The sequence below is a fragment of the Martes martes genome (assembly GCF_963455335.1).
Source record: "Martes martes genome assembly, chromosome: 13".
NCBI lineage: Eukaryota > Metazoa > Chordata > Mammalia > Carnivora > Mustelidae > Martes > Martes martes.
In genome coordinates this window covers 83,049,177-83,061,696 of record NC_137901.1, presented here as the reverse complement: position 1 = coordinate 83,061,696, position 12,520 = coordinate 83,049,177, and the positions used below count along the sequence as shown (strand labels likewise).

The 12,520-nt window shown below is 56.1% G+C and overlaps 1 protein-coding gene across 2 annotated transcripts in view; it reads left to right on the top strand.

The window, feature by feature from the left end:
- Positions 1 to 308: 308 nt before the first annotated feature.
- The window catches only part of DTX1 (deltex E3 ubiquitin ligase 1), a gene marked incomplete at its 5' end in the record, with an annotated part of 32,518 nt that continues 20,306 nt past the window's right edge, over positions 309 to 12,520 (top strand). For both annotated transcript variants that reach the window (XM_080821674.1, XM_080821673.1), the window contains one exon: positions 309 to 567. In XM_080821674.1, coding sequence (XP_080677800.1) covers positions 309 to 567 — 259 coding nt within the window. The remainder of the gene's footprint in view (positions 568 to 12,520) is intronic.

The following is a 12,520-nucleotide window of genomic DNA, read 5'->3' as shown; positions in this document are numbered from 1 at the left end:
TCCTGAGCGGAGGGAGCCAAGGAATCTAGAGCGGCGTTTCCCCCATCACAAAAAAAGACACTTGCTTTCCGGAGCAGCACCTTTATGAGACAGCGCTGGGGGAAGGGGTCCCTGGAGCCTGGAGCAGCACCCTGCACGCCTTTCACTGAGGCCTCTGGGCCTCAGAGAGGACCCCGAGGCAGAAAGGAGGCCAGTTGGCTCTTGCTGCCCACCCTGGGGAGAGAGGAGGTTCCCTGCCTGCCCCCAGGCCCAGGAGGAGCTGGGCCTGTCCTAGGGGGGTCCTGGCCCCTGAGGCTGCAGCAGCGGCCATGTCCAGGCCAGGCCAAGGTGTGATGCTGCCAGGGAGCGGGCTGGGGTTCCCACCGCAGAACGTGGCCCGGGTGGTGGTGTGGGAGTGGCTAAATGAGCACAGCCGCTGGCGGCCTTACACGGCCACCGTGTGCCACCACATCGAGAATGTGCTCAAGGAGGACGCCCGCGGTTCCGTGGTCCTGGGGCAGGTGGACGCCCAGCTGGTGCCCTACATCATTGACCTGCAGTCCATGCACCAGTTTCGCCAGGACACAGGTGAGCAGACTTGCCTCCGCCCCTCCCCACGTCGCCCCTCCCCACCCCTCCTGCCAGGCTGAGACTGAGCCCCCACCAGCCCACACCACTGTTACCACCCTTCATGGTGGGATGCTGGAATCCCCACAGCATCCCTGAATCGGGGAGACAGGGACTGCAGGAGGGCTGGTCTGCTGATCCAGAAAAGGAACAGCCTAGACTCGTCCAGCAGAAGACTTGGGCTCCAGTCCGGCCCTTGTATAAGTTGTAGGGCCTTGGGCGAGTCACATCAGGTCTCTTAGCCTCAGTTCCCTTATCTGTGAAATTGGGGAATCAGTGTCTCCCACAGCTGTGTGACGATTAAATAAAATTGTGCTCACTGAGCACGGGACCTAGAAAAGCCTTAGCACCCAGGAAGAGAGCTTTCCAAGCACTTCCTCATTTGATTCTTCTCCAACAGTCACAGACACTAAGTCTTACAATCATGTAATTATTATGGTCATTATTAGTCCCACTTTACACATAAAAAAACTGAGTCTCACAGAAACGGAGTGATTTAAACTCAGAGCGGAGATTTAAACCCAGGCAGTTGAATTCCAGAGCCAGTGCTCTTGACTGGTTTCCTGCACTGGTTCTGGGTGTTGGCGGTATTGAGACAGTGTTTGGGGAGGGGGGTGGGGGGGTAATGATGGGGGTGGGGTGGCAATGGTGGGGATAATGATGGTGATGTTGCCAATGGTAGTGTTGACCGTGGAATTGGTGGTGGTGGCATTGATGGTTGTGTCGGGAGTTGTCTTGGGGGGCATTGTGATGGGGCGGTAATGATGGAGAGAGTGAGGTTGGTGGCAGTCTTGGCGGCTGTGTGATAGGTGGATGATGGTGATAAAGATGGTGAGGTCCACGCTCAGCCTTCTTGTTCTGGAAACGTGCCATCCCTGTGGAGATCTCTCTGAGTCATTGTGGCATGGTGGTCTCTGACAAGCTTGGGAGGCAGTGGGGGACAGTGAGTGCCTGCCTCAAGGAAGCTGCCACAGAATCCTTGGCATGTTTGACCCCAAGGACCAGTGATAGAGGTTTGGGGAGAGTCCCTGTTAATCCCTGGTTGGTAGAACTGTGCATAACAGCCTTGGAAGTAGTAGGACACTTCCCTGTTCTCTAGAGCCATCTAGTATGGTCGCCATCAACTACATGTGGCTATTGAAATTCACGTCGATTAAAATTAAACTTTAAAATTCAGTCCCACAGTCCCCCACCCCCATTTCAAGTGCTTAACAGCCACATGTGTCTCATGGCTACCATATTGGACACCATAGATCCAGAACATTGCCATTACCACAGAAAGTTCTAGTGGATAGCTATACTCTAGGACATTGCTTGATGTTTACAGAGTGGTCACCAAGTATAGAAACACAGATGAATTCATAATACATGGTTTTAGTTCATCTGTTGCCATAACTCCAGGCACTGACTGCAGTCACTGGTGGTACCAGGCATCCATTCATACTATCATACAGTCATTTATTGATCTCGCTGTGTGGCAGACCCTGTGCTAAGCACTAGGGAAAAAATGCATGGAGCAAGACAGAGAGAGTGCTGAATAGAGGTTCACTGGAGGACCTACACTAGAGGACTCACGCTGGAGGTCCCAGGAAGCAAGCAAGCACAAAATGCACAGATAATCAGTTGCGGGCCTGAGAACATGAAATAAACCTGGGGGAAGGGTGGTGATGGAAGGTTAATCTGAGGAAGTGATGTTTGAACAGGAATCTGAAGAATGAGGGAAGGGAGCAGTGTTCCAGAGGGAACAGCCAGTGCAAAGGCCCTGTGGTAGGAAGGAGCAGCGTACATTCAAATCCACTGTGTGTAGAGTGCAGTGAATGAGAAGGTGGTGCAAGACGGGGTTGGAGCACGGCCTGGACAGCCATGAAAAGGGCTTTGAATTTTCTCCAGACAGTAGGGAAAATCGCCATTGAACCCTCCTGCCCATTCGTCCACGGAGGCAATGAGTCCCTGATAGAGAACTGAGAAATGCTAGGCATCCCCTGCCCTATTCCTCTTGTGTATCCCCAAACCCTCTCTGGCGCAGGGCAGTAGCTGGACATCAGGAGGAGGTGGGTTTTCTCTTTGGTTTGATGTTCGGCTTCTGCAGGTTCAGAACTAGCACTGGGTGTGGAAATTTTCCAGGGTCTGGCTTGGAGGGTGACCCTGAGTGGCCGGGATAGCCACCTTCCCACCCCCAAGGCTGTCAAGTTGACCACTCGGTTTCTGATCCCCTCTTTCGGGCCCCTTTTCTATACCCAGCACACCCACTTGGGCCCCTAGCTACCCAGACTGCCTCTGTTTCCCGCTTCAGCAGTCCCCTTACTCTCTTGGCGACACCCCTTTTATGGTTCAACCTCGCTGAATCCCTCAGAAGTTCAGCTTCATTTACTTCCCCGCACCTCCACCCCAGAGCCACTCACCCACACCTGCCCCCTGTTTGCCAGAAAAGGGAAAAAAACACTTCTCCCTCAACAGGCTGCTGGGAGGCTGCCAAGACCCCCCAGTGAGGGAGGAAGGCCTGGAAATCTATGGGGTGGAGGGTGGGGCACCTTGGTTGGGGAAAACTGTTGGAGGGAGGGGCTCAATGCCTCCCCACCGGACCCGTTATCATTATCGTGTGCCCCCTGCTCCTCCCAGAAGTAAGACAATGGCAAGAAAGGACATCTTGTTCTCACTGGTAATGGTCCAGGGGAGACCTTCAAGCAGGTGTCCTTAGCTCTCCTTGCCTCAGTGTCCACATTTATGAAACGAGCAAGAGTATCACCTTGCTAGCAGGGTTGTTGGGTAATGGAGAGAACCAAGCCTGTTATTTTATCCCACAAACATTGATCACCCACCATGAGCCTAGCATGTACTAAACACTACAGATGAGGAAGAAATGGGTAGGAAATGCTCAATGTTGAAGACTATGATTTTGTCTCTTTTTCTTTCTGTCACACACACACACACACACACACACAAAACCATATAAAGTTAGGAAACTGAAAGCTCTCACATATATACTGAAATGAACACAGCTCCTATCTAGATTTTCTAATAGCAAAATTCTTGATAAGTTCACTGAAGCTGAATTTGAACTTGGTTTGGGGGCAGGTAGCACTGAGCCCCAGCTTTGCTAGGGCCCTAACGCTAGAGCTGAGCTGACAGACTTTCTGATTAGGTCAGATAGTAACTATCTTAGCCTTTGTGGGCCATACAGTCCCGTTGTAAGTGCTCACATCTGCCGTTGTGGTACGAAAGCAGCCACAGACGGGAAGCGAGTGAACAACTGGGCTGTGTTCTTATAAAACGAGTTGTGGACGCTGAAATTTGAATTTGTAGGATTTTCACAAGTCATGAAATAGTCTTTGTTTTCCAACTATTTAAAAATGTGAAAACCGCTCTCGGCTCATGAGCTGTGCGAAAGCTGGCCGGGGGAGGATTTGGCCGGCACGCTCCAGTTCACTGACCCCTGCTGTCTCGTGTTCTTGACCTGCCCCTGGGGTAACACAGGGGCGCCGCCCCCCCCAAGACACAGCATATACCGAACTCCACATCTTGTGGTGGGCGCCACGGTGCACACGCGTGTGCCTACAAACACACAGCACCAACCCGCTTGGATGCCCCTGACGCAGGAATGCCCTGTGTGTCGTGCAGCCAGCGGAAGGAAGCCCGGGTGTCAGGCTCGGCCCACAGGAGAGAGGCCAGGCCGGTCCCGCAAGGGCTTCTGTTTGTTCAGCCGGTGCCTCCTCACCTCTTCCCTGCTGGGCTGTTTTCATCACTCCCCACGGGAGGTGAGGTTCCCTTTGAAGCTCTGCAGGTCCACAGCCCACGTGCAGGGGGAAGGCTGTGACCCTGGGCCACGTGATGTTAGATCCCTGACACTGGGGTCCCAGGCATAGGCCTGAGAGGGAGAGCCAGGGTAGGCGAGGGAGAAGGCGGAGGCGTGTCCTCCGCAGTACCATGATCTTCTCGCTGTTTCCCCGACGCTTTCCTCATTCTTCTTTGGCCTTGAGCTGCCCCTACCATGGGCAAATCAAGAGTCACGAATGGGAAATGCGGGTCAATGGGTTTGCCCAGGTGGGTGCAGCAAGTGGGGCAGAGGTGTCCCCAAGGGTCACAGCGGTCTTGGGGACGGGGTTGGCTCCCACTAGCGGTGGGGAACTGCTATCCGCCTCCCTTGCAAGGCCACAACTTCCCTGACGGTAATTGTCCCCCACCCTGCCATTGGGGTGGTGGCTTCTGAGGGCCTCACCCAGACCCCGGATTTTCCACGTGGTCCCCACAGCTGGACAGCGATGTGACTTAGCCACCTCCCAGGCCACTCCCACATTCCTCCCTGAACTCACATGGTTGGGACGGGCCGGGCCACCTTTCTGACAGATTGGCGTCTCCCATTCTCCCTTGCTAGAGGGACTTATGGCAGCCTTCTTCTCACTCTGAGGATGGGACAGCAGAGGCTGGGGACCATCCACAGCTGCTGTCCCCGAGGCTTGAAGCTTGGCTGCACCAGCACTTCCAGACCGTAGGGCTGGAGTGACAGGGACGGCTGGTTTCAGTTTCCTGAGCCTACATCATTCACTGTCCAGGGAACTTGGGCTCCTCTCACCCCTGGTCACTGCCCTTATGGAATGTCCTGTCTGAGGACATGCTTAGGCTGTTGGAAACCAGAGGGGCCACCCAGAGAGGGGAGGGGCCATCACCAGGGGAAGCACTGCCAGAATTTAAACTCCTAGGCGGGCCATTGTTACAGATCGAGAGACTGAGGTCAGAGAGAGTGATTGACTTGCCCCCAGTCACACAGCCATTCAGCCCCAAGCTGGAATCCAGGCCACTCAGACAGGTCTCAGGGATGGAGAACAGGGGCTGAGAGGGTCCCCTCCCCTTTCTCCATTGAGGGCTCTTTTGGGGCTTGTTGTCAGGGTCCAGTCCAAGGCAGGAGTGGCCTGGGCAACGCCAGAGGCCTCCGGGACCCGCTCCCTAGTTACAGCACCCCTGGACCCTCTCCCAGCCGAGACTCCAGCAGCGGGGCTTGACAGCGGAGGCAAGATGGATGCTGTGTGTTTGGGTGGGGAAGAGGTGCGGGGAGGGGTCTGTCCCATGAGGGCAGCGGGTCCAACAAACGGAAATCCATTCACGGTTGTCTCCCAGCACTACCTGCCACAAGGCCTCCATTTCCACCACCACAGACCCGCCCTTTTAGCCTCCAGGTGCTTTTCTGGCTCCCAGAGACTCTTCTGATAACATAAACTCATTCTCACTTTTATCTGACAGTTCAGCGGTGCCTGGTCAGTGACAGGCTCTGGGCGGGGTCCTGGGGACTCCGAGAGAGGGACAGGACCCTTGCCAGAGTGATTTCAGAGTCTGGTGACGGCCAAGGCAGATCCCTAGTGTGGGAACAGCAATTGAACCCTCTGACTCAACTGCAGAGCTGATTTCCAGTCCGGTCCTTTGCTGGCTGTGTGACGGTGGGCACACCCCCTAACTTCTGGTAGCCTCCGTTCCTGCTTTGGTAAAGGGACAATGACAACAGTCCCTCCCCGAGAGGGCTGTCATGAGGATTAAATGAGATAATATCAGTGAAAGCACAAAGTATATTACTTTGCCCATAGTTATCCCTCATGCTCAAGTAGGAAAAGGATTGAAATGTTCCATAGGCGAGGTGCAGGTTGCCTTCCGCCAGGTAATGTGGGCAGCGTGAGCCTGGGGGCTCTGAGAGGGAGGACCTCCTTGAGGACCAGACCTCCAAGAGTCTGTACGGTTTGAGGAACACTTCCAGGTGGCAGAAGCAGCATCAGCGAGGTCCGGGAGGAGATCTTAGGCCCAGGTAGAAGAGGGAGGTTGTGACACAAGAGGGGAGGGGGTAAGGGAGGCCTCTTGGGTCCCACTGGGTGTCACAGGGCTGCCAGCTGCTGCCCGTTAGCGGGCGGGCCCCAGGGGACCCAGCGCCGCGCTGCAGGACCAGCCTCGTTAATCACGGACCCTTGGAAGCCAAAGCTGATGCAGACTGGGGGTGGGGGTGGCTGACGCAGGCACATCCTTATAACCCCGCCCAGCCAGTAGGCATCACCCCATTTTCCACACAGCAAACCTGAGGTTCAGAGGGTGGGGAGCCTGAGCTAGGAAGAGGCGGGTGGGACATTCAGATTCAGGTCTGTGGGCCCCCACCCCTTGCCAGGCCTGGCAGCCCCAGCACCTTGGACAGCACTGCCAGCGCCCTGCCCGTGCCTGTCGGTTGGTGGTGGGTGGGGGCTTGGGGGATCCTGGGTCAGATCCTCTTCATACCCAGCTCCTTCCCTCTCCTCTCCTGTCCCTCCCCTCCTTTTCCCCCCTGCATCCTTCCCTGCCTTCTCCCATCCCCCCAGCCTCCTTCTTTGGAGGGAGCTATGGAGTCCAACCCAGAAGGGATGAGGCTGTGGCAGGGGAGGGGATGGGGCCTGATGGGCCAGGAGGCCAGGCACCAAGGAAGTGGGGCTGTTCCTCACCTCGGGGCCCTACGAGCGACCAGGTTGGGGACTCAGTCCCCTCGGGATCCTGTGTGGCTGTGTCCTTGCTCTGCCACCCTGGCTGAGCTCCTCTCCCTCTCTGGGCTCCTCCCACTGGGGCTCTGGGGCTGCTCGAGGCGGCCACCTCCACCTGCCCAGGCCGTAGTAGCAGGCTGGTGATGGGGTACGGGAGGGAGTCTGGCACCCGGCCCTGGAGCTGAGTGCCCTGAAATGCGGAACAAAGGACAAGGCAATCAAAGCAGGCAGTGCTGGCGGCCCCGCCGGTCCTGCCAGCAGCCGCAGCACAGCCACCGCTCCTCCTGATGACAGGCCAGGCCCGCCACTGCGGGGGCCTTTGTCCCCTCTCCTTCCAGCCACAAGCAGAACACACAAGAGGAAGCACATGGTTTACCTGAAACCACACCATTATGGGGCTCTCCTTGTAGACCGGCTCCTCTCTCCTAGAGAACGAGGGTTCATTCATGCCAAGGTGTTAATTATCTGACACTGTGGAAGAAAGAGAAGGGGCCTGAGCTCAAGATCTACCTCGATTTCTAGGGGATTGGGACCAAATCCCTTCTTTTTCTGGGACCCAGTTTCCCCATCTTGACAGGGGCGGAAAACTCCAATGCCCATAGAGCCCGGGAAGCTCAAAGAAGTGTGTGCAGTGGCTGGGAAGGCAAAGGTTCTCAGTTGTTGTTCTCTAGTGCTTGGTACACAGTAGGTGCTCAATTAATGCTCAGACCCATGAATGTGGTGGCCGTGGCTCAGTTTCTGGGAACGGTCGCCAAGGAGGCCAGCCCCTGTGGCCACATCTTTGGATATTTGGGGATTTTTGAAATCCAGACTTGAGTGAGTCTCCCCCAATTTTTAAATGCTGGTCATTCGTAAAAATGTAAATAGCACGCAGACCAAAACACACTCTCATCCACCACTAACTTGCAATCTCCGAGCTAGTCATTTGTAGCTTCAGTTAGTTGCCCTCACATATATCTGGTCCTTTCTTCCTTCATTCAGCGAGCGTTTTCCAAGTGCCTGTCCCTGTGTTCCCAGCTCTCAGGGGATGCTAAGGTGGCTGAAAGCCAGCCCAGTTTTTGGGAGCCTCCCAGGCTGGAGCGAACACAGCCTCGATATTTGAGTGAGCTACGTACTTCAGCGGGGTATCGCAGGTGCACGGTGCTACGGGAGCCCCAGGAAGGGTGTGGTTCTCCCTAGGGGTGGCAGAGAAAATTCCAAGAGGATAGCACTGGAGCTGAGCCAGGAAGACCAGGAAGATTGCAGGGAGGAAAGTGGGGTAGGTGAATGGAGCGTCGGAGGGAGCGGTGTGTGCAGAGTCACAGAGGCACAGGTATGCACGACATGTTCAGAAAATAACCGGAAGTTTGGTGTGGTTAGAGTGTCAGGCTTCACAGCTTGTGAGGGGTCTCAGAGATGAGCTGAAGAGCTTCGACTGATTCCAAAGGGCACTAGGGAGCCACTGATGTGTGGTGAGCAGGGGAGTGATGTGGTCAGACTTCAGTTTGGTTCTGGTTGCCACGTGAGAACACACTGCAGGGCACAGAGGCTGGAAGCTAGGACCCGGGGCAGAGGCTACCACAGAAGTTGAAGCCAGCCCTGATGGTGGCTGGGACTGGGGAGGTGGCGGTGGAAGTGGGTAGAAGTTCAGATCCGTCTAGGTTACATCCGGGTTTCATAATGTAGTAGCTGTGTGACCTGGGGCAAGTCGCTTCACCTCTCTGTGCTGCAGCATCTGTACGATGCAACAATAATAACGGAACGGTTCTGAAGGGCGTTGTGTGGACTGAGAGTTGGCCAAGTGAAGCACTTAGAACAGACCCTGCCACACAGTAGCCCCTCGGCGGGTGTTTAGTACTATGATGTCTATTTCAGAGATGAGGAAGGAGATGCTCAGAGCAGTCGAGTCAGCTGCCCAGGGCCACACAGCGCTCCAGGAGCTGGAGGCTGTCTGTTCCTTCTATTCCCCACCCCCTTATCTCCACTTGTAGCTCTTGCTGTTGTGCAAAGGGGCTGAACCCAAGTGTGCTAGAAGCCAGGTGACCAAAAAGCCCCCACGCGGCCCATAAAATGGGCACAGGCAGCTGCCAGCATCCTGCGGGACACAGGCCTTTGGAAACCCACATGAAGGTGGCCGCCTCCCCCAGTGCCGTGGCAGTCCCCCTCCCCCAGCCTTCCTTGCCTTGCCCCTCCCCGCTCCTCTCCGTGGCCCTGGCCTGGCTGCCGGCCGACCCTGGGGAGCCTGGGCCAGCTTCAAACGTGCAGAAACCACTAATGGGCCACGGCTCTGCCTGACGAGTCCCCCGGGAGCGTTTGAAGGCAAACAGAATGCTGCGGGATTATTGATCCCGAGGCGTGGGGTGGGGGAGAGGCACCCTGGGGCCAGAGGCTGTGGTTCAGATCCCAGCCAGGCTCCTGCCCCAGCCACCCCAACTCATCTTCTCAAGGAGCCTGACTCTCCCCATCTTCCAAATGGGGCTGAAATCCATCGGGCTGATGTGGAGACGGGGTGGCGCACGGAGCTGACACAGCCAGAGCGTTCCAGCAATCAGGACGGTTATACTGTTACCATTGCTGCTGCTTCAGGGGGCGCTGGCCGTGCGGACGGTCAGTGGGGGATAAAGGAGAGGAAGTCTATTCTCGAAGGTCAAATAGCAGGCTGAAGCCTCAACCGTGTGCCTTGCCCGACCTCTGTGCCTCAGTTTCCTCCTCCAGGAAATGGGCAGTAGAGCAGACAGTAAAGGGAACAGCGATGGGAGCCAGGCAGCCGGGTATGGGGTCTGGCGAGACCCACTTCCTCACACGTAACCTCGGGCATCTCCCTAAACTTCTCTGTGCCTCCGTTTCGTCGCCCCTACCATGGGGGTAAGGATATCCCTACCTCATCGGGGTGTCACGAGGATTATGTGAGTTGACATGAACCCAGGCCATAGACGTGTGTCCTCTGACTGGGAACTGTTGGTGTTATGATTACACCTAGGTTGGTGGAGGAGTCAATGAAGTCCCTCACTGGGGCCCAGCATCTCGTGGGCACGCAACTCACACTCAACCCACTGCCCAACCTCCAGTCACAGGCCTGCAGCAGGACACCTCCCACCTGACAGGAAGTCCCGTGATAGCCTCCCACGGGGCCTTCCTTCCCATTGGGGTCTGGGTGTCCCCAAACTGAGTTCACTTCCCTGCAGGAAGCTGCCCCCAGAGGGAGGGGTGTCCTGCTGGGCCTCGGGGCTGGCTCAGTCTAGGCAGGGGCCCTTTGGAGGGTGAGGGGCAAACAGGAGGGCATGGGCCCTCCCTTCTCTACAGTCAACTTCTTCTTAATACCAAAAGCTGGGTGCTAAGACACCCACACAGCCCACCTCCAGGAAGGGGTTCGGATCAGTGCTACATTCTCAGGGCAGAAAACTCTCACAGCTAAACACAGAGGTCAAAGCTGAGGTAGTGAGTTCCCCGTCGCTGGAGGTATCCTAGGCTGGGTTACTGCTTAGCTGTGTTGAACCTCTGAGAACCAACCCAACCTGGCCTTTCCTTTATTCCATGAATGGAGCATCAGTCCCAGCCCTCCCAAGGTTTCACTTCTCTGGGGCTCAGTTGCCTCATCTGTAAAACAGGAATAATTCTGGTCCCTCCTGGGAAGGAACCCTGTGCAAGAAGAAAATGAGTTAGTGAAGGAAAGTGCTGAGCAGAGCATCTGGTGCACAGTAGGCGCTCAATAAATGCTCACTCCGTTGTTACAGCCATAGTTACTATCGGCTCCCTTGTCTCTCCTCCCGGCTCCTCCCTGTCTCTTGGCCTCACTCTCTTGTTCTTTCTCTGTGACTCTCTCAGTCTCTAGATTGGGGATTTTTTTTTTCTTATGTCCCTCCCACCTGGTCTCGCGCTCTGCCCCCAGCTCTCCTGGCACCTCCACGCCACAACATTTCCCATTTTGAACTTGGCCTTCCTTTGGTGGTCTCTCTGTGCGTGTGTGTCTCTGTCTCTCTGCACCTCCCTCCCCCTATCCCTCACTCCCCACTGTGTTTTGATCTCTCTGCTTGTCTCTGCCCCAGGCGTGAACCACTCACTGGCTGCAGTGGCCTTGGCCCCCCCACGCCCGGTCTCCACGGGCCCAGCTCCCGAAATCCTCCAGCCAACATTTGGCCAAAGCCCCCCTTCCCTCAGTGCAGCTGGAACAAGATTGGAATTTTTCAGCCAAACATCTTAAGAAACGAAAGGAAGTTTGGGGGACAGACAACAAACGCACACACACAAAAACAGGCCCAGAAATGGTCCGTGCTTGACACAGGTCCCTAACAGCCACGGGAGCACAGTCCCACCCCCCCCACCCTTTTCCCGCCCCCCGGGGCCCCTGGAGGCCCAGGAGGGAAGCGGTCTGCTCAGGGACACCCAGTGGAGTGGGTGGGTGAGAAAGACCAGCTGTGCTTCCAGGCCCCCAGTTTCCCAGATTCCCAGGCTGAAGAACCTCCGGCCCCATCTTAGACCCATTGTTTTGGCCAAAAATCTAGGCCAAAGACACTGGGGAGAAGTGCTTCTGCTCCCTGGGAACTTGGAAGATCGCAGCCCAGGCAGGTCACCCGGGATCCAGCAGGCCCCCCGCGGCCTGGTGCAGGGCCAGTCTGAGCCCAAGGTGGATGGATGGGCCGGCGGGCAGGCGGGCGGGCGCGGCAGGGTGCAGGGCCCAGCAGGGAGGACGGCAGCTGCCCTAATTACTCCAGCTCTTCAGGTTCCAATCTCGTTTGAAAAGGACTCCAGGGACGCAGCCTTTAATAACTACCAGTAAACAGGCAGGAAAATCGATACCGGGTAAATAGAGCCCTGGAGAGAGGGACGCCTGGGCTGGCTGGCCCTGACCTGCTGGGAGGGGCTCCCAGAGTCCTTTGTCGCCGGGCTGGCCACACCGGTCTTCCCAGCCCTGTCCCCCCTTCCCCGGAGACCCTGTGTGCGCGTTGGCTCCGGCCGCAGTCTCGGCTCCCTCTCCGCTAAGACCAGCCTCTCCTCCTCCTTTCCATTCCCTCTGAGCCCTGACCTGTGCCAAGTAGGTTGCCTGTTTCCGTTGCAGACACCTCTGTTGCACCAGGCTCTGTGCCTGGTGCTGGGAACGCAGGCGTGGGTCCGACCTGGTTCTTGTCCTCCTGAAAGTCATCCACCAGCAAGGAAGATTAAGAACAACAAGTGATTTAATGACGATGCAAGGACACTTGTGCAATTTAAAGCTGCCAGTGCCAGCCAGAGCAGCAGAAACAGAAAAGCAAGTCCAGGAAGAGGGGGACACGGGGAGGGTTTTGCTGGATGAATAGGAGTTCACCAAGCGAACAAGGGCTGGGAGAGGGAGAATGCGGTATGTAGTATGGTTGTATCATAACAGCTTCTTGTTAACATTCACTGAGCACCTACCACAGCCAATCACTCTGCTGAGCACTATGACCAGCATTATCTTGTTCTGTCCTACAGTAATC